This window comes from Tursiops truncatus, chromosome 8, assembly GCF_011762595.2.
Source record: "Tursiops truncatus isolate mTurTru1 chromosome 8, mTurTru1.mat.Y, whole genome shotgun sequence".
Classification (NCBI taxonomy): domain Eukaryota; kingdom Metazoa; phylum Chordata; class Mammalia; order Artiodactyla; family Delphinidae; genus Tursiops; species Tursiops truncatus.
In genome coordinates, this window is record NC_047041.1 from 39,781,573 (window position 1) to 39,807,806 (window position 26,234).

A 26,234-nucleotide genomic window follows, 5' to 3' on the forward strand; every position below is an offset into this window, starting at 1 on the left:
ATTTTTCTATCTTTTTTTGTTTTTTCTATTTTTTACTTTCAATTTACATATGTAGTTATATTTGAAGTGAGTTTCTGGAACACAGCATATAGTTTGGTCATTTTTAAAATTTACTCTGTAAATCTATCTTTTAACACATGTATTTAGACCATTTTCATTTAATGTAATTATTAGTATGTTAGGGTTTAAGCCTGACATTTTTTTTGTTTTCTGTTTGTTATCCAGGTTTTGTTTTCTCTGTTTTAGCTTTCCTGACTTCCTCTGGGTTCTTTGAACATTTTTTAGAATTCCATTTTGATTTATCTATAGTATTTTTGAATGTATTTCTTTGTATAGCATTTTTAGTTATTGCTCTAGGTGTAATATTATAGATACATAGCTTATTACAATCTACTGGTGTCAACATTTTACCAATTCAAGTGAAGTGCAGCATCTTAGTTCTCTTTATGTCCCTTTGCCATGACCCATTTCTAACATTATTGTCTTTAAGAAATTTCTCAATATACATTAAGAATCACTTTAGACACTTATAATTTTTGCTTCAGCTGTCAAACAATTTATCAATAGAAAACTCAAGAGAAGTAAAGTCTATTGCATTTACCCATGTTTTCACTTTTTCCATTTTTTTTCTTCCTTCCTGATGTCTCAAAAGTCTTTATCATTTCCTTTCTACCAAGAGAACTTCCTTTGGCTATCCTTTTAGAGCAGATCTATTACTGACAAAATCTCTTAGTTTTCCTTCATTTGAGAATTTCTCAATTTCCTCTTGATTCTTAAGGATATTTTCTCTGAACATGGAATTCTGGGTTGACACTTTTTCTCTTTCAGCAGTTGAAAAACATTCCACTTCCTTCTGGCCTCCGTGGTCTCTGATAAGAAATCCATTATCTGAATTGGCTTTTCTATATAGGCAAAGTGTTATTTCTCTCTTTCTGTTTCCAAGCCTTTGTCTTAGTTTTCAGAACTTTGACCATGATGTGTCTTGGTGTAGATTTGTTTGGATTTATCATATTTGAGTGTCACACAGCCTCTTGAATCTGTAGATTTACATCTTTTGCCAGGTTTTGAAACTTTTCAGTCATTACTTCTTTGAATACTTTTTCAGTCCTACCCTTTTTTCTCCTCTTTTCTGGGACTCTGATGATACAATTTTGCAACCTTTTGTAATAATACTACAGGTCCTTGAGGTTCATTTTCTTTTAGTCTGTTTTCTCTCTGTTATTCAGATTGGGTAATTTCTATTTTGCTATGTTCAAGTTCACTGATTACGTCCTCTGTCCTCTCCATTCTGCTTTTGAGCCTATCCATTGAATTTTTTTAGTTTGGTTATTGTATTTTTCAGTTATAAAATTTCTAACTGCTTGCTCTTTAGTTTTATTTCTTTGCTAAAACGTTCTAATTTAATTTGTTTCAGGGATGTTTGTAATTGCTCACTGAAGCATTTTTATAATAGCTGCTTTAAACTCCTTGTCAGATAATTCTAACACCTATATCAACTCAGTGTTGGTGTCTCTTGATTGCCTATTCTCATTCAAGTTGAGATCTTCCTTGTCTTCGGTGTGATGAGCGGTATTTTAACTGAGGCCATTTTTGGGTATTGTGTTACATGACTCTAGATTTTATTTAAATATTGTGTTTTAGCAGTCCTTTTCTGACAACATCCCAGTAGGGAAAAATAGAATGCTGCCTCGTTGCTGTCAGCTGGCAGGGAAAGTTCAGGTCTTGACTTGGCCTCAGCTGGTAACTGGGAGGAGGTATTCCTCATTACTGCTGAGTGGGAGTGAGAGTTCAGCCTCCCCACATTTTCCACTGACAACACCTTGATTGGAGGGGCATAGGTGCCTTGTTACTGCTTCTCACACGGCCTTCAATGATGCTGTAGTGAGGGGCGTAGCCCTGTTACTATGGAGAGGTGGTGAATGTCCTGACTCCTCATTAGGCTTCCTTGGATACCATTCCAGAGAAGAGGAGGAGGGCTGCCTCATCACCACCAGATGGCCAGAGAAGTCCAGGCTCTCCACATGGTCTCCACTGACACCATGGGCTGGGGAGGGCCTTGTTGACATCCCGTGGCGATGAAACTCCTGGATTTCCACTCAGTCTTCTCTGACTCCATCCAGGTTGGGGCCTGAGCTACCTCATTATAGATAGTAAGGGTGGAACCGAGGCTGTCCACTCAGTCTCTGCTGGTGAAGTGGGTTTGCAGCCATAGTCTTATTCTGTGGCCTTTGGCTACTGTCAAGCAGTTATTATCTAAAAGTGTTTAATCTTGGTAGGTTGTCTGTTCTTCTGGTTTTTCAGTTGTAGGCAGCAGGCTTTCCTTGGGGCTCTTTTTGTTTGATTGTGCCCACTGGAGTGTCTGGGTTGCTGGCTTCTCTGTTATCCAGTCTGGGATATAAGAGGTAAAAAGAAATTCCAGGAACTCACCACCATGTTGTTCCTTGGGTCTCAAGGTCCTAGTTGGTCTGTCTTTCCTCTCCACTTCTCAGAGTCTTCTTATTGTTTTATAAATAATGCCCAGGATTTCTAGTTCCATTTAGCAGGAAGAATAGGGGAAAGTACATTGACTCCATCTTTCCAGAAGTAGAAATCTCAAATATATATATATAATTATAGTTTTATAATGGTTAGAAGGAAAAGAAAACATCCCATTTTATAAAAGGAAGCAATTTCTACAAGAAAGTTTTGACAGAGTTGAGTTTTTTAAGGCAGAGTGTGGTAAAATGTACCCTTAAGAAATTTTAGGAAAATAAGGTTGTAAAGAAATGAGGAATTTCAAAGAAAGAAGCAGTAGAGTGAGCCAGCAGCAACAAAAGCATGTTTGCCACAAGATATCATTTTCTGGTTAGAAAAATGACATATTACTAGTTATTATGCAAACCAAGTCAAATACATAGTACTTTTCTTTTTCTCTCTTTTTCCCTCCTTTCCTCTTCCTTCTCTTCTGCCTTCCCCCCCTAACTCTCTCCTTTCCTTTCTTTTAACCAGAGAAGAAAAGAGAGGCAGAAAACTGCAGCGGAAGCATATGGCTGTTCTCTCAACAACAATGTAGTGTTTCCAAAGTGTATTCTATGAAATACCTGTTTATGGTGTTTACATTGTAGCTGTGCAATGGTGTTAGTTGGTTTTAGTTTAAAAAACAAAAGGGTTCCATGGTCAAATATGTTTGAAAAATGATGGATTAAAAAGGCTAAATGGATGTTTTTAAAGCAAGACTTCTCACAGCCTGTAATATGCTACTATGCACTGTGAATGTCCAGGAGAAGAGGAAGAGTAAATAGCATTTCCTAAGCTCTCAGTGTTAGTACACAGAACAAATTTTTGTGAAAATTGCCGTAAAGACATTTGTTGGCTAGCTGGCAGCTGAGTAATAAAATAGAGCTGCAAAGCATCAAATGGCAAGGATTCATATATTAAATGACTGCTCAGTGCCTGTAAACAAGCCCAAAACTTTTTAACAACAGACATGAAAAAAAAAATCCAGAAATTAAAGATCTGGTAAGCTACGGCTGAACTCGTTAAATATAATTTAGAGATGGTACTTAACTTGTATCTAGATTTCTGTATTTTTTCAAACTTATTCCAGGTTGTGATCTCTTTGTTTATACTGAAAAATTATAGTGATTCAATATTTATGTTGCTATGTTAGAGCTTCATCTTTATAGAAAAAGTAAGGTTGATTGACTTAAGTGTTAAATGCTTAGAGTCTTAACTAGGAAAACCCATATAAAGTTTTGTAATTCAAGCTACCATCTAGCAGCAGCTATTTAAATTGCAGGCAAAATATCTAGGTAGACTTAAGAGCTAGTCTTGTAAAATCATACCCATTAAGTGGAATCAAATGCTTCATATTCCTATTGTAATGGCTGATCACCTCCCTAAAAAGGTACATAAGGAGGAACTTTAACTTCTTTGGGCTCTTTTAACTATATTATCATCTGTGAAATCTCTGCACTCCAGAGAAAGCTGGTTGTAAAGTGAAATTCATAATCAAACCATATTTCCCATTGATTAATTTACTAAGTGAAGCAAGGATACAGTACCTATGAGACCTGAGATGCTCAGATGCTTATTGCCCTATGTGTCACCTGTGGGAAGAAAGAGAAGACTTTTTGCTTCCTAGCACAGTGGGGAGTATAATATAGGGATAAATCAGAAAGAAATCAGTATCCCTCTCATCATATATGCAGAAGCCCTCTCATTTATGAAACAGCCCTACCAGTAATAAAGCAATAAAGACCAGTTTTGTTCTTTCAAATATCTATTTCATAATAGCAAACCTCCATATTTTAAATTGCCATAGAAGAAAGGACACCCCTATTAGGAAGTAGTGACTACAAAAGATAATACTTTGTTGTTGTTGTTCACAAAGCTAATTATCATGATATAATTAACCTACTAATCACTTGATAAATAGAAAGCCATTAGTCTAGCACTGTGCTAAGAGTTAAAGGGATACAGAGCTGACAATCTAATAAAAGAGACAAAATCAATACACATAAAACAATGAAAGACAGGGCCAAACGTATAACCTGTAGTTGAAATACTAGAACTTTTGCTTGTACTAAAAATAATTCATTTTAACAAAATTAACACAATTTTATAGGTCAAAACATATACCAAAACATATAATATTAAATTGGAATAAGTTTCCTTACTTGAGCTTTTAGGGTTTGTAGTTGTCCTTCGTAATTCTGAGTCATTGCTAAGTTACATTTTTCCAAACTGTCCAACTTCTGTCTAAGTAACCCCACCTGAATTAAGAATAAAATTTAATTTTTCTAAATTTTGCCTGACAAAATCAGAAAATGTACAAAAGAGGAGTACAGTTCAAATAAAACTGCGGTACCAAACCAAGAATAAATATTTGTACTGTGGTTCTTAGAATAGTTATTAATAATTAAATTCACAGAAACCAAATGTAGCTAGCACTATTCCACTGGGTACACATTAAGACAGTATGGTATGGATGTCTGACAAAAGATCCTTCTCACCGGCACATTCTAAAGCAAGATTTAAAATTTACTTCGCATTATCTTTTTGGGAGGCTTATGTCATCGTTCCTGGGGCAGAACCCCTGCAGACACACTTCAGCCTTTATTTTAGGTGCTACTACCTTCAATGGGAGCTCTATTTTAGTGGTGTTGTGGAATAATTGTTACATTTTTATAAGAACTAACAAATTAAAAAGAAAAAGAGAAATGTCTAAGAGGAGTTCTTAGGGATTTGGCTTACAGAATTTGTCTGCTTAAAAAGTAGGCGAGGCCCCTGCTCGCACATCTGTATTGTGACAGGTACAAAAATGAGAAAATAGTCCCTTCCATATGCCAGGTCTTATGACCTGCCTCTATTGATAACTAACTAGGCCAAACATTAACTTAGTTAACCATGACAAAAAACTAAGTTCCATTGAGAGGCCATTAGAGGTAGAAAAACGGCCACTGAACAAGTTGACTTGATGTTTTAGTTATTAGCATGTGATCAGTAAACATGTTTCTTATGCCTCACCCCAAAGAAAAATTCACAGACATGAAAGTCCACATCAGGTGAAGCGTATGCCTTTCCTGAACTCCTCTGCAGGCCCGAGAGCACTCAGACCACCTTCTACCATCACCAGCTTGGCCACAAGCACCTTCACCGGGGCCCAGGGCATTCCTCCCAAGTGGGCGCCCAGGTACACACACACTCCCTTCACCAAACTGTTTTCTCTCTTGTTCTGCAATCAAGGCTTTACCTTTTACTTCTTTTAGGAAAGATTTTTCTAGCAGATGAGAAAAGGCAAATGCTCCTGAACTCTGCCTCATCCAAAGGCACAGCTTTGTTGACTACTTTGTTTCTACAGCAGCAAAGGCACGGACATCTTTGCTTGCAAACAGCATTTATTTCACATACATATTGAATGTTTGTTCACTTTCCTAGATGACGTTGACTAGACTCTATTTCTGTCTGCACTGGCAAATTACTACCGGTTTAAGCTCTGCTTGCCGCTTATTTGATAGAATACATTTAGCACACTGTGACAGAATTTCAAGCTATAAATGCTATTGCTGATGCCTGATAAAAAGTATGTGTAATGAAAAATATATTTGGACAGGACAAATACTATTTATAACAGTCTGAGGAATTAACAATTTATTAACACATCTATGCAGTACCTCTTGACCTTTCTGTTCTAAACAAGTTTGTGCACTTGCCAACTCTTGATCCCGAAGATCTAATCGTGTCTCCAGAGCCCGCATCTTCCTTTCCCAATCCAGTTTTTTGTTGTTTACCATGATGTCAATTTGTTCCATTAATTCCTGAAGCTCAGCCTCACAAGGAGAAACTCTGGCAATTGTAGAAAAGTAAAATACATTTAAAAAGAGTGAAATGTGAGAACAAGAAAAATTATGGTCTTGCTTTGAATAGCTTGATCATTATTTCCTCAAATTGTTCAATTATTTAAATAGGAAGAATTCCGAAAACCAGAGGTTACCGTTTTAAATTAAAACTAAAAGCTAATTTCAGAGCTAACAGTGTACATACTTTTCAAAGGCATTTTAAAAAGTACAGTTGCTGCCATAATATAATGCAATATATTGATAAAGTCACTGCCTGCATTTCTCTTATGTACTGGTGGTAATGCATGGATCTCCCTGACCCAAAAGTTTTGACTTAGACAAGGGAGTCCTAAAATGAAAAAATATTGTGTGGATTACATCAGAAATAAGGTCACAATAAAGAAAGTTAGTTTAAAAATAATTAATTAATTAATTAATTAATTTTAGAGTGGGCTAATTCGAAGGAAAATTCTAATTATGAAAAATGATTCCATGCTCTTACATGTAAATATACATATACCTATGTGCTTATCATAAGTTGAGGAGGTTTGACGGCAGGTCAGTTGGGGCTTCAATTGTGCTTGCCAGGGAGAGAGGAACAAGCCCAGGCTAGGTAGGACCAGATTCAAATGTACTATCTGGGCTACACTGCTGCTCCTTCGGGAGAGAAACTTGGTGTGATCTGGCTGGTGGTATCTCTTTGGAAGGAATCTAAATGGGCAGGTGTGGGCAGAGTAATGTAAGATTTCAGACAATGGGGATACTATTAGTCAGAAAAGTGGTAATATTTTGAGTCTAGGAAGGTCTACTGTGTTTGAAACAAGACGCTTGATGATAACTAGAATTATAGGGACCGAGAGTTGGAGAGATTGCTAAGTGCTCCCAGGGCAGGGTTCTCCTTCATAGAAGCTGAAGCATTCCGCAAGGACCTGGTATAAATCCAGTCATTCAGTCTGGATAAGCAGGTAGATGTTGAGGCCTCAGACTTCAGCTTAAAAAACACACAAATGTCCAGATGAGAAAAGCAAGTTACTTCAGTATCCATTCAATGGTGCTGACAGGGCTTCCAATATATTTGCGTAGCTGGGAGGAAGGCAGGAGAGGCAGGTGTAAAAGACATCATTTCCTCCATTTAGTTTCACCAAATCAGAATTTTAGGGCTAATTAAGGATCATTTAGCATTTTTAAAAAACTGAAGCCCAGCGACATCAAGGTCACACATTAATTAATGGAAGAGCCAGAACTAGATCTTAGACGGCTGCTTCCCATCTTAATTAAGCTCCTTCCTGTATACCACACAGCAAAAGACATGGTGTTTTGCATAAGAACTTGCTTGAAAAATGTAGTACAAATTAGCTCTGTTGCAATAGGTTTAGAAATAGGTATTTGAACTCAAAGAACTCAGAATTTCCAGAATCCCTTTCTCAAGTACCCAGAATCATCCTGAACAAGAGATGTCCCTTTGATTGGCTTATTCAACAGCAGATTCACCAGTTTTGACACCACAGAGGTTTTAAGTACAAAACGCCATTCTTAAGTCTTCTAACATTCCTGGGCTAAGGCCCAAAGGCTCTCAATTTTTATTTAAAACCTAAAACAAGTCTGAGGAAAGGAAATACTAGTTCGTCTATAAAAAACTTGATTGGATTTTGGTTGGAGTTCTGATGTGGGGGAAAAAAAACAGAACGAAAAGAATGGTTTTCACACCATTTTTATTTCATAGCAACATGTATCACTCTTTACTGTAAATACATTTTGTCTATTTTTTTCTGCTGGTGTAAGCTCTGAAAGAAAAAGGACTACATCAGTCTTGTTCATCACCATCTCCCCAAGGCTTAGCACAGTGCTCCAGCACATAGCAGATGCTCAATAAATCTCTGAAGAGTCAACAAACGAGTTTTTTCCATTACTATCTCCTTGGCATATAGGAATGTACCATACTAATAGAATTAAAATATAGGCCTAAAGTAGAGTGTGGCATAATATGAGCTACTCAATTGGTATTGTTAAATAAGTGAACAAAGTGTTTATTTCCTGGTTATGACTATGATATGCAAAAGTCAGAATATTAGACTTCAAGGTGGAAGGGCTTTTACAAGTCATCTAGTCCAACTACCCATTCAGTGTTTGCATACCTTCCACAAATGTTTCTGGAGAGAATCATCTATCATACCCCACTGATCAGATTCAGCAAATGTAGGACAGAGCCCAGATTCTGCATTAGTAACAAAGGTATCAAGTACATGCCACTTGGTGCATGCCAAAGTTTGTGATCTGTTTTGTAATGTCACTGCCAAGAGGTCACCCAGCCTAGGTCTGAACTTTTCCTTTAGCAGGTAACCACTGCCTGAGATTGCATCTAGACAAAGTGGGTTTTTAAAAGTTCTTTCTTATACTGAAGAACTTTTTCATCCACTGGTCCTAATTTGATCCATTGTAACCATTGAGAACAAATGCCTTTTCAACACTGTAGACTATAAAATACTTGAATACAGTTATCAATATGCTGAATACAGTTATCAGTGTACCTCCAGATTCTCCCTGAGTCTTTTCAATGTTCAATATTTGAGACTGAACATACTAACAGACAATGCCAGAATATACGGTAATGGATTCTGACCCAAAACCTTTGCAGCAACAGTCCTAGAATGGTCAAGACTTGGTCAATGACTGACAGCTTCCCCAATTTTGCCTCCACTTCCAACTCAGGACCAACCAGAGAAAGGCAAATATGTTCCCCAAACCAATCACATAGGAGGCCCTGCTTCTAACGATCCTGCCTCTAGCTTCCCCATGTCGACAGCCTAGGGCTGAGGCATACCTGAAGCCTTCTGGTTTTTCACTGTTAAGCCTTCCCACTCTCCTGCCTGTCTTTGAGTCTGCCAAATGCAAGTGATAGCTGACTCCCTTTTTATAGAAATCTTTGAATAAATAGCCTTCATTTGTTCTTATTGGGTGGTCTTTGTTTATTTTCACAAGTTATCTTTATTTCCTTCAATTGCTTGTAGAGATTTTTTTTTTTTCTCTACCATTCACTACCTAGTATACTGTCTAGGAAATACTACATGCTTAATATACAGTTGTTGAACTGTGTATTAGTTGAAGAAATGAATGACTATTTTAAGATTTTCAGAACCTTCATAATCCTGGTGGCTCTCCTCTGAACAAGTTCCTTCCTGTTTGTCGATTTCCTCCTTGAAATGTATTGTTCAGAACTTTAACATGGTACCCAAGGTATGGTCTAATTAGCTCAGAGAGGGACTCTCACATCCTTTGTTTTAGGTGATACATACTTTCATTCAAGCAGATGAAGATCACCTTAGCTTTGAATTTGGGAGGGGGAAGGGTAAAGCAGTGATATCATATGACTTTTAAGGCGAGTTTTTTCTTGCTAAACATGCTTTTTCCTTTTCATGAATGCTATGAGTAGAGCCACCTACTCACTATCTTGTGATTGTTTCATTTTGGGGGATGCTCCAAGGGCAGGGATTTATATTTATTTTCATTACATTTCAGTGTTACAGTTTCAGCCTCGATGTAGGTTGTCATCACTGATTCTTTAAGGAAGCAAACATTCACAGGTGACTTCTCCCCACTGTGAGAGGAACTAGGAAGATAGAGACACAAGACCAACTGCCTGTGTATAGGAAGACTTGCAAGGCAGGCAGGTACAGTAACAGATTGATGAATACATACAGTTCTTTTGGGAACAGAAAGGAGGGGCCCGAATACCCCTTGGGTATTGGACAGCGTGGACTATCACAGAAGCCTTCCTGAAAAGAGGTAACACCTGAGCATATATTTTGTGATCCTGGTACTGTCAGAGAATATATTCACTATACCTCCCAATTTTGTGTCAGCAGCAGATTTTATAAGCATTACTTGTTTTACATATACAGTTTTTTTTCATACAAGTGATTGTTAAATGTCATAAAGGACAGGAGACAGGACAGAGCCCTCTGGCCTTCCATTATCAAGCCCTTCAGGGTCACAGTGATCTGTTGATTATTTCTTTTATTATAATCAGATGTTAATCCACTTAATTAACCTTACTTTTTTTCCCCACAAAATATGTGGTGAAAAGCCCTATAAAATATGCCAAAGCCCAAGTACATCTCTGTCTATATGTTCTCTGATGTACCAGCATATTTGCACTTTGAAGCGAGGCTGGTCTAGCATGCAGTGGTCCAGGCGCATCCACGCTGAGTCCTGGTGGCCACTGCTTCCTCTTCTGGATGCTCACAAACCACTGATAATCTTTTCCAGAGTCTCACCTAAGATTCAGTCAAACACACTTTTACATCAAATTCAGCTTTTGGTCATATTTAATACTCCCTTTTGAAAGTCAATTGTCTAATCTTGTAGTATATTTTCCCTTCTTCAGTTTCTCAGAGATAATTAATAGCAGTTCAGCTGTCTCAGTATCAATATCTGTTCCAAAATCTAGTGAACTTTAAAATAAAATACAAAAGGCTTAGTTTAGCCTCCTCCATAACTGGACAGTACATCATTTATATTTTTATTTCTTCCTTTAGTCAAATGCTGACTAACACTATGCTAATTACTTTCCTGTACTTCCTGTCATGAATCCTCATAACATCCCATAAAGTAGACCTTATTATTCCAAGTTTAGAAAAGTTGACTGAGGAGCTAAAAAAGAAAAAAAAAGTTCTCTGAATCTTTCAGCATTGGAGACTGGTTGGATTGTGCTGGATAACACTACTTAAGACATGTAAACCCCCGCCCTAACTATTGGGTTTATCCTTGGGAGCAATTCACAAGAGAAAGATCCTGAGGTCAGGACAGCAGTCTGAATGCATTAAGCCAGAAAGGAGGGGGCACATTGAGACTTGCAGGGTAACATATCAGTCTGGGGATCCTAGAGTTAAAATATCAGGACATCATTATTTGGAGATGAAGAGAGAGCAAACTAGAAAGCTGGTGATGTAAATGGAGGCAGTAGTGGCAAGTGTGTTGGGAAAGGGCAGGGGAATGGAATGTGGAGAGAGTCATTCAGAGTAAAAGGGGCTAGAGTAAGATACATGTAATATATGTCACCCCAAAGTCCTTTAACAATGGGCTTAGGTGCTGATTCTTTTTTTTTTTTTTTTTTTTTTTTTTTGTGATAGACAGGTCTCTCACTGTTGTGGTCTCTCCCATTGCAGAGCACAGGCTCCGGACGCGCAGGCTCAGTGACCATGGCTCACGGGCCCAGCCACTCCGCGGCATGTGGGATCTTCCCAGACCGGGGCACGAACCCGTGTCCCCTGCATCGGCAGGCGGACTCTCAACCACTGCATCACCAGGGAAGCCCAGGTGCTGATTCTTAAAAGGCAGACCTTCATCAGACAGATAACTATGGTGACCACATGATTTGTTATCCAACCCAGGACAATTTTAAAAGTGAAAGGGGCACTAATATACATCACCAGTCTGGAAAACAGAAGGGGAAAACAGAAAGGGGCACTAATATACATCACCAGTCTGGAAAACAGAAGGGGATAACAGGTCTATTTAAATAAAAAAAGAGTGAGTTCAGTTTAGGACATGAGAGATGTCTGACAGAAATGGATCTTCACCTTGGGAGAGAGAAGAGGGGCTTTGCCTTAAAAAACAAATATAGAAGTCATCACAGAGAAAGGGGAGGGAGAGAGGAAGGGAAGCAGGGAGAAAAAATAAAGAGGACACTATTTCATGCAACATGGACAAGCCTAAGAAAATGAGTTTCCAAAAGGCTGATGAGCAATCTTATCAGGTCTTACCTTTTTCAAAATATTCTAATAAAACTCATTTTAAAAATGTATTAACATACTATCTGTCTTAGTTATATTACTATTATTTAGTTCTACTAAATGTATAGTGACACAATATATTCAAAGTGGTGAAAGAAAAAAATTTTCAACCAAGACTATTCTAACCAGCAAAGTTATCATTCAGGAAAGATATAAAGAATTTTCCAGAAAAGCAAAAGCTAAAGGAGTTAATCACCACTAAATTGGCCTGACAGGAAATGTTAAAGGAACTTCTTGAAGCTGAAAAGAAAGGGCACTGATTAATAACAAGAACACATATGAAAGAATAAATCTCACTGGAAAGATAAATATATAGTAAAGGTAGTGAGTTAATCACTTATAAAGCTAGTAAGAAGATTCAAAAACAGGTAGTAAAAATAACTATGATTACAACAATTAAGGGATATACAAGATGAAAAGATGTAAAATGTGACATCAAAAACATTAAATGCAGCAAGGGGAAGAGTAAGAATGTTGAGCTTTACAATGGTATCAAACTTAAGTTATTAGCCACTTTATATCAACTGTTATAGATAGCAATTGTTACATGTAAACCTCATGGTAACCACAAAGCAACAACCTATAGTAAATACCCAAAAGATAAAGGAATATAAGCATACCACTAAAAAAAGTCATCAAATCACAAAGGAAGAGAGGAAGAGAAGAAGAAAGGAACAGAGAGGAACTGTAAAAACAGCTAGAAAACAATTAACAAAATGGCAGTAAGTGCACAGCTATCAATAATTACTTTAGGGACTTTCCTGGTGGTCCAGTGGGTAAGACTCCACACTCCGAACACAGGGGCCTGGATTCCATCCCTGGTCAGGGAACTAGATCCCACATGCATGTCACAACTAAGAGTTCACATGCTGCAACTAAGAGTCCGCACGCCACAACTAAGAAGCCACATGCTGCAACTAAGAAGCCCTCATGCCATAACTAAGAGTCTGAATGTCACAGCCAAGAAGTCCACATGCCACAACTGAGACCCAGCACAGGCAAAATGAATAAATAATAAATAAAAATAATTTTTAAAATTAAAAAAACTAATTACTTTAAATGTAAATGGACTAAATTCTCCAATCAAAAGACACAGAGTGGCTGAACAGATAAGAAAATAAGGCCCATCTATATGCTGCCTACAAGAGACTCATTTAGGATGTAAGAACACACATAGACTGAAAGTGAACGGATGGAAAAAGATATCTCATACAAATGGAAACTGAAAAAAAAGTTGGAGTAGCTATACTTTTATCAGACAAAATAGACTTTAAAACAAAGACTGTAACAGAGACAAAAAAGGGCATTGTATAATGATAAAGAAGTCAATCCAACAAGAAGATATAACATTTGTAAATATTTACACACCCAACGTAGGAGCACCTAAATATATAAAGCAAATATTAACAGACCTAAAGGGAGAAATAGCCAGCAATACACTAATAGTAGGACACTATAATACTCCACTTACATTAATGGATAGATCATCCAGACAGATAATCAATTAAAAAACATCAGCCTTTAAACAACACATTAGACCAGATGGACTTAATAGATATTTATAAAATACTCTATCCAAAAGCAACAAAAACACAGTCTTCTCAAGTGTACATGGATCATATGTTAGGTCACAAAACAAGTCTTACTAAATTTAAAAGGACTGAAGTCATATCAAGCAACTTTTCTGACCACAGTGTTATGAAACTATAAATTTATTATACAAGGAAACTGGAAAATTCACAAATGTGTGGATATTAAACGAAATGCTACTGAATAACCAAAGGTTCAAAGACGAAATAAAGAGAGATAGTAAAAAATACCTTGAGACAAATGAAAATGGGTATGTAACATACAAAATTTATAGAATGCAGCAAAAGTAGTCCTAAGAGGGAAGTTTTAGCTATAAATACCTACCTCAAGAAAAAAAAGTCTCAAATAAACAATCTAACTTTACACCTCAAGGAACTAGAAAAAGAACAAACAAAACCCAAAGTTAGTAGAAGGAAGGAAATAAAAAGATTAAAGAAGTAAATGAAATAGAGATTAAAAAGACAATAAAAAAAGATCAGTGAAACTAAGCTTGTTCTGTGAAAAAGATAAATAAAATTGACAAACCTCTAGCTAGACTCACCAAGAAAAAAAGAGAGGACTCAAAATCAGAAATGAAAGAGGAGATATTATAACTGATACCACAGAAATAAACAGATCATAAGAGACTACTATGAAAAATTATACACTAACAAATTGGACAATCTAGAAGAAATGGATAAATTCCTAGAAGTATACAATCTACCAAGACTGAATCATAATGAAATAAAAAATCTAAACAGACTGACTGCTAGTAAAGAGATTGAATCAATAATCAAAAACCTCTCAACAAACAAAAGTCCAGAACCAGATGGCTTCACTGGTGAATTTTACCAAACATTCAAAGAATTAATACCAATCCTTTTCAAACTCTTCCAAAAAAAAGGAGAAGGGAACTCTTCCAAACTCATTTTATGAGGCCAGCATTACCTTGATACTGAACCCGGACGAGAATGTCACAAGAAAAGAAAATTACCTGGTGAACACAAATGCAAAATCCTCAACAAAATATTAGCAAACCAAATTCAACAGGCATACACTACGATCAAGTGGGATTTATTCTAGGGATGCAAGGATGATTCAACAACCACAAATCAGTCACTGTGATATGTCACATAGATAAAATAAAGGATAAAAATCATATGATCATATCAATAGATGCAGAAAAAGCATTTGACAAAATTCAACATCCATTATGACAAAACCCCTCAATAAAGTGGGTACAGAGGGGACATACAAAAGTACTTCAACATAATAAAGGTCATATGTGACACGCCTACATCATACTGAATGGTGAAAAGCTGAGTTTTTCTTCTAAGATCAGGAACAAGAAAAGGATACCTACTCTTACCACTTTTATTAAATTTAGCATTGGAAGTCCTAGCCAGAGTAATTGGGCAAGAAAAAGAAATAAAAGGCATCCAAATTGGAAAGGAAGAAGTAAAACTGTCAATATATGTGTATATATATATATATATATATATATATATATATAGTATAAAGACTCCATCAAAAAACTGTTAAAAACTAATAAATAAATTCAGTAAAGTTGTAGGATACAACATCAATATACAAAAATCTGTTGTATTTAAATAAACTAATAATGAACTATCAGAAAGAGAAATTAAGCAAACAATCCCATTTACAATTGCATCAAAAAAGAATAAAATACCTAGCAATAAATTTAACCAAGGAGTTGGAAGACCTGTATATTGAAAACTACAAGACATTAAAGAAATTGAAAACAATACAAATAAATAGACAGATATTCCATGCTCATGGATTGGAAGAATTAATATTGTTAAAATGTCCATACCACCCAAATCAATCTACAGATTCAATGCAATCCCTATCAAAATCCCTATCCCAATGGAATTTTTCACAGAAATAGAACAAATAATCCTAAAATTTGTATGAAACCCTAGAAGACCCCAAATAGCCAAAGCAATCTTGAGAAAGAACAAAGCTGAAGGTATCACACTCTCTAATTTCAAACTACATTACAAGCTATAGTAATTTAAACAGTATGATATTCAGAGAAAAGCAGACACACAGATCAAAGGAACAAAATAAAGAGCCCAGAAATAAACCCAAGCATATATGGCTAAATAATTGATGACAAAGAAGCCAAGAATACACAGTGGGGAAAGGACAGTCTTTTCTATAAATGGTTTTGGGAAAATTGGACAGCCACATGCAGAAGATTGAAACTGGACTAATACTTTTACACTATACACAAATATTAACTCAGAATGGATTAAAGACTGGAATGTAAGACCCGAAATTATAAAATTCCTAGAAGAAAACAGGTGGTAAAGCTCTTTGACATTATGCCTTGACGATGATTTTTTGATTCTCACACCAAAAGTACAAGGAACAAAAGCAAAAATAAACCAGTGGGACTACATCAAACTAAAAAGTTTCTGCATAGCAAAGGAAATCATTGACAAAATGAAAATGGAGAAAACATTTGCAAATATCCAAAATATATAAACAACTAATACAACTCAATACAAAAAAATATGATTAATAAATGAGCAGATCTGGGGCTTCCCTGGTGGTGCATTGGTTGAGAGTCCGCCTGCCGATGCAGGGGACACGGGTTCGTGCCCCGGTCCGGGAAGATCCCACATGCCACGGAGCGGCTGGGCCCGTGAGCCATGGCCACTGAGCCTGCACGTCTGGAGCCTGTGCTCCACAACGGGAGAGGCCACAACAGTGAGAGGCCCCCATACCGCAAAAAAAAAAGCAGATCTGAATAAACATTTTTCCAAAAAAGACATACACATGTCCAAAAGACACATGAAAAATGCTCTTTATCATTAATCTACATCACTAATCATTAAACATAATGCAAAAAAACCCCACAATGAGATATCACCTCACACCTGTCAGAATGGCTATTAACAAAATGACTAGAAATATAAAGTGTTGGCAAGGATGTGGAGAAGAGAGAACACTTGTACACTGTTGGTGGGAATGTAAATTGGTACAGTTTTTATGGAAAACAGTATGAAGTTTCCTCAAAAAATTAAAACTAGAACTACCATACGATCTAGCAATTACACCTCTGGGCATTTATCTGAAGAAAATGAAAACACTAACTTGAAAAGATATATGCATCCCCATGTTCATTACAGCATTATTTAACAATAGCCAAGTTATGGAAACAAAGTAAACGTCCATTGATGGATAAATGGATGAAGATGTGGTACATGTATGTATATGTGTGTGTGTGTATAGACACACACACACACAATGGAATATTATTCAGCCACATAAAAGAGTGATATCTTGCCATTTGCAACAACATGGATGAACCCTGAGGGTATTATGCTAAGTGAAATAAGTCAGACACTGAAAGACAAATACCATATGTACTCTCTTATATGTGGAGTCTAAGATATATATATATATATAAGATATATGTATATATAAACCAAACTCATAGATACAGGTGACAGATTGGTGGTGGCCAGAGGCAAGAGGTGGAGGTAGGAGAAATGGATAAACTGTTTTTTCAGTTTCAAAAATAATAATAAATAAATAGAATTGAACATTTCTGTGGTGGCTCACAAATCCTATTTGCACGTCACATTCTGTACTACACCTGAAACATAATTAGAATCAAATGAGAGAGACTCCAGCAGAACTCCTAGAACTCACTTTTGTAGACATGTCTGTGGTGTCAGCCTGCTCTTTAGTCAACTGTCTCTCCTAAAACAGTAAATGAAAGATTTATCACTTTATGATTTTTAGGTCATAGTTTCATGGTTGTCCTTGTTCAAAATTAATTATTGAATTATAGTTAAAAGTAGCTTTTTCTCAAGCACTTTTTTTTGTTGTCCAAAAAATGTTATTTACTGTCACCATGAGTGTTTGCTGACATACTAGCATTGCACTGCCTATTCTTATTGCATATTTGAGATGGTGGCTCATATTCAGTCCATTCTTTGCTCTCATTTGTGATAAGCTTAATGTTAGGATGTGGAGGAGGTGTAAATCCCACTATTCCAATAAAGCATGCTTAACTGTACTTATAAAGGCCTTATTCTAAAGCCTTCATTATAATCATCAAAAAAAGATGTTTATAGAAAGAAAATGCAATGTCATAGCTTTCAAGTCTCTATCAATGTTTTATAAGAATTCTAGGTACATACAAATTTAAAATCTCATTTTTTTTATGTTCTAAAGGGAATGGAAGTTCTGTTTAAAGATCTACATTACAGATAAACTTTTCCTTGAAACTTTTCTATGATAATTATTCACATTCTGAGTAACATCTTGGTTCACAGATCGAATGAGGTAAGGAGACAGTGAAATGTTAGCAAGCACTAACCCTCTTTCTTCAGGGTGATTTCTACAATCATCTAGAAGCATAAATAATTATCTGAAAAATGATTCCATATTAATACATACAAACATAGGATACAATTAATAGTAAATAAATATTTACACACGCATTAGCTTAGATTTTTTTGTTTGTTTTTTTATATTTCTTTTCTTAAGCCTATGGGAGAGGTTGAAACTAAAGCAAATCTGGACATATTATAAAGCCACTGAAAAAGTATGAACCCAAAATCAAATTTGTATCTGACGTATATTGCTATCCCATTTTCAACATCTATAATTACCCTTTATAATTTTTTTGACTATTTAAATATTTAATGATTGACTTCCACGAATAACCATAAGTATGGATTCTATAAGCCAATCTCTTAAGACAATTAAAATTCCCTCCTGCCAAAAGGTCTATCTGATGAGAGACTGCAGTGTTAGTACATGTGAGGACAGTCACTTTACCCTTTTTCTATTTAAAACTACAGCCGTCTATTTCACTGGATCCTAACAGTGAAGAATCAGGCAAACACTGATAAAATCTGTTTTTCCAATGCTAGAAAACTAAGAAATATACTGTTCCCTAAATGTTAGAAATTTCTAATGAAACTTCTAATGCCAGCTTGTTCTGATAACTTCCAAATCTGTATCTGCAGCCTGAGCTGCTGAGCTCTGGACTTCTCTAACCAACTACCTATTCAACACTGACATTCCCATAGGCGTCTATAGGCACCTCAATCTTCACAAGTTCAAAGCAGAATGCTAGACTCCCTGTGCCACAAACCTGCTCCCACTCCAGTCCACTCCATTTCTTTAATTGGCACCATAGTTACAGTTACTCAAGATAAAAAACTCTTCATGATTCTAGATTCCATAGTCCTATTGGCACTGCCTCCAGTATACTAAATTCTGACTACTTCTCACCATATCCAGTGATAAAACCCTAGTCTGAGTCATCCTTATCTCTTGTCTGCTTCCATCCTTATCTCCTATGTGGCTAGTTGCCTACTCAACATCCAGCTTTCCTTTCTTCCATACCAACAGAGCTCTGATGTTATTCAGTGTGGAAATGTGTCCAGTGAAAAAAACAACTACATTTCCCAGTCTCCCCTGGAGCTAGGCATGGCCATGTAACAAAATCTGGCCTATGAAATGTAAGCGGAAGTTGCCGTGAAGCTGTTGAAAAGAAGGCCACAGCAGTTGCTGTTGGTGTCCCACACATCTCTCACACTTACCACTTCAGGGCACTCAGCCTGACTTCCAGTGGACAGAACCTGCATTTCTTTGCCTAAGTGTCTTCTTTTGCTACTGGAGTCCTCTTTGCCTCCTGTGTGATAGGCCAGAAGTGACAGGGAATTGAAGCCGTCCCAGGAGCAACCTTCAACCAATAACTGTCGGTTACTGGTGTATAAACATTCATTTGCTTCTTGGATGGAAGAACTCTGAGGAGTGTGATTTATACTGGGTTCCAGAGTTTCCCCATCAGGATTTTGCTCCAGTCACCCTCAATGGTACTTGGTTTGATAACCTGCCTTTCCTTGTTTTACTTCCCCAACCCTACAGGTGATAGGCTGAAAAATGGCCACCAAAGATGTAAGGTCTGAGTCCCCAGAACCTGTTCATGTTATTTTATTTGGAAGAAAGTTCTTTGTATAAATTAAGTGTCTTGAGATGGGGAGATTATCCTACATTATCTGGGTGGGCCCTAAGAAAGAGGCAGAGGGAAATTTGACACACACAAGAAAAGGGGATATGAAGATGAATCAGACACAGATGTGAAGATGCTGGCCTTAAGGATAAGAGTGATGTAGCCACAAGCCAAGGAATGCTGGCAGTCACCAGAAGCCTGAAGAAGCAAGGAATGGATTCTCCCCTAGAGCATCTGGAGGGAATGCAGCCCTGCTGACACCTTGATTTTGGCCAGTGACACTGATTTTGGACTTCCAGACCACAGAACTGTGAGTAAATGCATTTTAGTTGTTTTAAGCCACTGAGTTTGTTATACAGCAGTCATAGGAAAATAACAGACCATACTTTCATCTCCCAAATAAACTATTTGTATCCAAATCCTTGTTTCAGGGCTTTGGCTTCTGTAGGAACCCCAAATAAAATGCTGGCATGCTCTCTTTTGTTTTTACCCATTGCCCTTCCTCTGCTCCCTTCCTGGAAGGCAGATGCGATGCTGGAGATGGTTCTGCCATCTTGCAATCATTAGTTGGGGCCAAACAATAAAGCCACACACTGAGGGTGATAAAGCAGAAAGATACATGTAGACTTGGATATACAGCTAATTATTTGATCTTTACTTGGATGGCTAACAGGCATCTCAAACCAAGCTTGCATTTTCTCCAGTCTTCTTTATTTTAATAAATGACAATCTTATCTTTCCAATTGGTGGGACAAAAGCCCACCATCGCATCTCCTTCCTGCACACTCCACATTCAATCTATGATTTCTAAATATTATCAGCTTTTCTGTCACAACATCCCCATTTGTCACTATTTCTACCAACCTGATCCAAACCACTGCCATCTCCCACTGAATTAGAGTTCAGCTTGTCTGTCTTTTCTACCCTTGCTTTGCTATGGTCTAGTCTTCACAAAGCAACCAAAATGAGCCTTTCAAAACTTTAGGTCAGAAAATGTCACTGCTTTGCTCAAAGCCTTCCAGTGACTTCCCATTGTACAGAGTGAAACCTAAAGTCTTTACCAGGGTCTGGAAGGCCCTACAGGACTTGGTTCTATTTGTCTCTCTGAGGTCACCACCTACCACCTTCCTCCCGGCTTGCTCCTCTCTAAACACACTGGCCTTTTTTTTGTTCCTTGAAAATACTAAGCATGTTCCTGCCCCAGAACCTTTGCTTTTGCTGTCTCCTCTGCCTGGAATGCCATTCCCCAGGCCATATTGAATATATATATATGAATTATATATTTTCATATATATGAATATATATATTTCATATATATATTCATATATATGAATACATATGAAGAGAATCCTCACTTTCTGTAGGTCTTTCTTCAGATGTCACCTTATCAGATGTACTTTGTAACTCTCTACTACCATAACCTGATTAATTTTCCTTCAAAGCAGTCACTACTATCCCTCTGACAGAATATACCCTCATTTATCTGTTAAAATCTGTCCCCCCACTGCACTGTAAGCTCCATGAATCCCTGATGGTATGGTAGAGCCAGTGTCAGCTCTGAACTGCCAACCTGCAGAAAAATAAAAACCCTAATCTGTTTGGGTATTGTGTTATGAGACTCTGGGTCCTTTATAAAATTTGTGCTCAACAGGCCTTTTCTGAGAATGCACCATCAGAGAGATGGGGCGCTGTCTCACTCCTGCCAGGCCATGGTGGAATCCACGTTCTTGACTAAGCATCTGTTGCTACTTGGGAGAAGGGACTCCTCATTACTGCTGGGTGGCCAGGGGAGGGGTTCAGGCTCCCCACTAGTCCTTTGCCAATACCACCATGGCTGAGAGGGGCAGGGGTGTCCTCATGGCCCCCATGGACACTGTGGGAAGTGGGTGGCCTCGTTATCATTCACTGCTCAAAGTGTCTGTTTTTCTTTGCCATCGTAAGTATGTATGTATCTCCCTGAGACTGTCTGTGATCTGAGGCAAGATTTGCGTATTCCAGGGTCCCTGGGCCACAGCGCCAAATGTGCCTCATATCCCATTTCAGTTTCTTATATGAATGGTACTGACTTCATCTGTACTCTGACCAGCTGTCCTTCATGAGTCAGCTGTTTTGCTGATCCACCCATTTTTTCCTATTCTTGAACTTTTTAAAAGTATTTTCATAATTTGAAAATAAGATTATCACAAGATATTTGCATTTCTGCTTTTCTCTTTTTTAGAGAAAATTTGGAAGCCATTTCACTGCATGATTCTATAGTGCACCTGGCTCTGTTACGCTCTTTTTGTACATAGCTTTTACATGAGCTACGGTCCAGTGAAACTGCTTTTTCCGCCGCAGGGGAGAGAACTAACGAGCTCCTCCTGTTTCTATCATTTTCATGTTTTAACACCTCTCTGTTTCACCAATGCTCTGACAAGAGGCTTGCAACTGCTCCAAGTTGTTCTAAAGTGCCAGACCACGGAGCATCTGCAATGTCAGGTCAGGGTGAGTGTGCCTGGATCCTGATGTACATGCCTAGGTTTACACATATCATGGCTTATTTCTTTTTCATTTTTTAAAAAATGTAACTAATACAACCAACCTTTTGTAAACATTGTCCTGTAAAAATTACGTGCAAATCTATCCTACACAGAGGTAATCTTTAATCTTTGCCTTAACTTAATAGCAGCTTAACGAGTCTTTCAAAGGAATCTTTCTCTTCCCTTCTTTCTTCCCTCACTCCCTCCTCCCCTCTATCTCACTCCCTCCCCTTTCTTCCTAAGGGTCTTTCCCTCCTTTCAAAGTCACTCAGTGAATTCCTACAACCACTTAGCATTGTGCTAACACTTCAGGGTCTAACTTCAAAGTCTGAGAGATCAGAATTCTACCCTAGGTCAACTTCACTTTGCTTCCTCAGAGAAACAAGAAACTAGAACTTGTTAAATTTGATTACTCTGGAGAGGAATATGTGTATTTTGTGGGGGATAAATTATGAGGGAGGGAGAATAATGGGGTAGAGTCTGGGCCACTCAGATACGAGAATCAATCAAATTAAAAATAATTTTCAATGTGCAAAAATAATACATGACAATTTATTAAACTACAAACATATATTGACTTATATTAGAATTATTTACAAATTATAATTAAAACTGTATTTAACTCATAAGAAACAGGTAAATAAAGTTGTGATTATGAATAGGCCTCAGAGGGAAAGGACACTCTAAAGGTTAAGAAAGTTGTATACTCGGGGTCTTTTGTCTTTCCATAAAAATTGTGAATTTCTTTTTTTTTTTTGCGGTACGTGAACTCTCACTGTTGTGGCCTCTCCCATTCCGGACGTGCAGGCTCAGCAGTCATGGCTCACGGGCCTAGCTGCTCCACGGCATGTGGGATCTTCCCGGACCGGGGCACGAACCCGTGTCCCCTGCATCAGCAGGTGGACTCTCAACCACTGCGCCACCAGGAAAGCCCAAATTGTGAATTTTTTGTTCTAGTTCTGTGAAAAATGCCAGTGGTAATTTGATACGATTGCACTGAATCCGTAGATTGCTTTGGGTAGTAGAGTCATTTTCACAATGTAGACTCTTCCAATCCAAGAACATGGTATATCTCTCCATCTATTTGTATCATTTTTAATTTCTTTCATTAGTGTCTTATAATTTTCTGAATACAGGTCTTTTGTCTCCTTAGGTAGATTTATTCCTAGGTATTTTATTCTTTTTGTTGCAATGGTAAACGGGAGTGTTTTCTTGATTTCACTTTCAGATTTTTCATCATTAGTGTATAGGAATGCAAGAGATTTCTGTGCATTAATTTTGTATCCTGCTACTTTAACTAATTCATTGATTAGCTCTAGTAGTTTTCTGGTGGCATCTTTAGGATTCTCTATGTATAGTATCATGTCATCTGCAAACAGTGACAGCTTTACTTCTTCTTTTCCGATTTGGATTCCTTTTATTTCTTTTTCTTCTCTGATTGCTGTGGCTAAAACTTCCGAAACTATGTTGAATAAGAGTGGTGCGAGTGGGCAGCCTTGTCTTGTTCCTTATCTTAGTGGAAATGGTTTCAGTTTTTCACCATTGAGGACGATGTTGGCTGTGGGTTTGTCATATATGGCCTTTATTATGTTGAGGAAAGTTCCCTCTATGCCTACTTTCTGGAGGGTTTTTATCATAAATGGGTGTTGAATTTTGTCAAAAGCTTTCTCTGCATCTATTGAGATGACCATATGGTTTTTCTCCTTCAATTTGTTAATATGGTGTATCACACTGATTGATTTGCGTATATTGAAGAATCCTTGCATTCCTGGGATAAACCCCACTTGATCATGGTGTACGATCCTTTTAATGTGCTGTTGGATTCTGGAGGAATCAGGCTCCTAGACTTCAGACTATACTACAAAGCTACAGGAATCAAGACAATACGGTACTGGCACAAAAACAGAAATATAGATCAATGGAACAGGATAGAAAGCCCAGAGATAAACCCATGCACATATGGTCACCTTATCTTTGATAAAGGAGGCAAGAATATACAATGGAGAAAAGACAGCCTCTTCAGTAAGTGGTGCTGGGAAAACTGGACAGCTACATGTAAAAGAATGAAATTAGAACACTCCCTAACACCATACACAAACATAAACTCAAAGTGGATTAAAGATCTAAATGTAAGGCCAGACACTATAAAACTCTTAGAGGAAAACATAGGCAGAACACTCTGTGACATAAATCACAGCAAGATCCTTTTTGACTCACCTCCTAGAGAAATGAAAGTAAAAGCAAAAATAAACAAAAGGGACCTAATGAAACTTAAAAAAAATTTGCACAGCAAAGGAAACCATAAACAAGATGAAAAGACAACCCTCAGAATGGGAGAAAATATTTGCAAATGAAGCAACTGACAAAGGATTAATCTCCAAAATTTACAAGCAGCTCATGCAGCTCAATATCAAAAAAACAAACAACGCAATCCAAAAATGGGCAGAAGACCTAAATAGACATTTCACTAGAGAAGATATACAGATTGCCAACAAACACATCAAAGAATGCTCAACATCATTAATAATTAGAGAAATGCAAGTCAAAACTACAATGCGATATCATCTCACACCGGTCAGAATGGCCATCATCAAAAATCTACAAACAGGGCTTCCCTGGTGGTGCAGTGGTTAAGAGTCCGCCTGCAGATGCAGGGGACACGGGTTCGTGCCCCGGTCAGGGAAGATGCCACATGCCACGGAGCGGCTAAGCCCGTGAGCCATGGACGCTGAGCCTGCACATCCAGAGCCTGTGCTCCGCAATGGGAGAGGCCACAACAGTGAGGGGCCTGCTTACTGCAAAAAAAAAAAAAAAAAAAAAAAAATCTACAAACAATAAATGCTGGAGAGGGTGTGGAGAAAAGGGAACCCTCTTGCACTGTTGGTAGGAATGTAAACTGATACAGTCACTATGGAGAACAGCATGGAGGTTCCTTAAAAAACTAAAAATAGAACTACCATACGACCCAGCAATTCCACTACTTGGTATATACCCTGAGAAAACCATAATTCAAAAAGAGTCATGTACCCCAATGTTCATTGCAGCTCTATTTACAATAGCCAGGACATGGAAGCAAACCAAGTGTCCATCGACAGATGAATGGAAAAAGAAGATGTTGAACATATATACAATGGAATACTACTCAACCATAAAAAGGAACGAAATTGAGTTATTTGTAGTGAGGTGGATGAACCTAGAGTCTGTCATACAGAGTGAGATAAGTCAGAAAGAGAAAAACAAATACCGTATGCTAACATATATACATGGAATCTAAATAAATAAATGGTCATGAAGAACCTAGGGGCAAGATGGGAATAAAGACGCAGACCTACTAGAGAACGGACTTGCGGACACAGGGAGGGGGAAGGGTAAGCTGGGACAAAGTGAGAGAGTGGTAGTGTATATATGGACATATACACACTATCAAATGTAAAACAGATAGCTAGTGGGAAGCAGTCCTATAGCACAAGGAGATCAGCTTGTTGCTTTGTGACCAGCTAGAAGGGTGGGATAGGGAGGTTGGAGGGAGGGAGATGCAAGAGGGAAGAGATATGGGGATATATGTATATATATATAACTGATTCACTTCGTTATAAAGCAGAAACTAACACACCATTGTAAAGTAATTATACACCAATAAAAACGTTAAAAAAGAAAAGAAAGTTGTATACATAGAAGAGTACTCCTTTAAAGGAGTTTTCTGAATTCAGATGTGAGAATGTGCTTTATATTCATCTGCCTTGATCTTTGAAAATATGACTTTCACAGCAGATAAAAACATTTTGGTAGATCATGTAGCAGTACCTAGATTTTAGGAAGGATTTTACAAGATTCTATGAATGAGATCAATGACTCAGATATAAGTCACAGAATAAAGAGTAAATGATTCAGTAGAGAAAATGAGACTTTTGGTTGAAGGTGGATGAACATGCAAATTTTGCTCCCTTCCCAAATCCTACTAAAATAAAGCAAAGGAATATTTTTAACCTACAAGGTTAAACCTACAGGACAAAAAAATGGGAGCTGGTAT

General features: G+C 37.5%; 1 protein-coding gene across 1 annotated transcript in view; it reads right to left on the reverse strand.

Annotated features, from left to right (window-relative positions):
• The window catches only part of DEUP1 (deuterosome assembly protein 1), a 104,760-nt gene that overhangs the window by 69,055 nt on the left and 9,471 nt on the right, over nucleotides 1–26,234 (reverse strand). The window contains exons 3-4 of the mRNA XM_073808318.1: nucleotides 6,156–6,327; nucleotides 4,659–4,754 (exon numbers count right to left, since the gene is read on the reverse strand). Of these exons, the coding sequence (XP_073664419.1) occupies nucleotides 4,659–4,754; nucleotides 6,156–6,327 (268 nt within the window). The remainder of the gene's footprint in view (nucleotides 1–4,658; nucleotides 4,755–6,155; nucleotides 6,328–26,234) is intronic.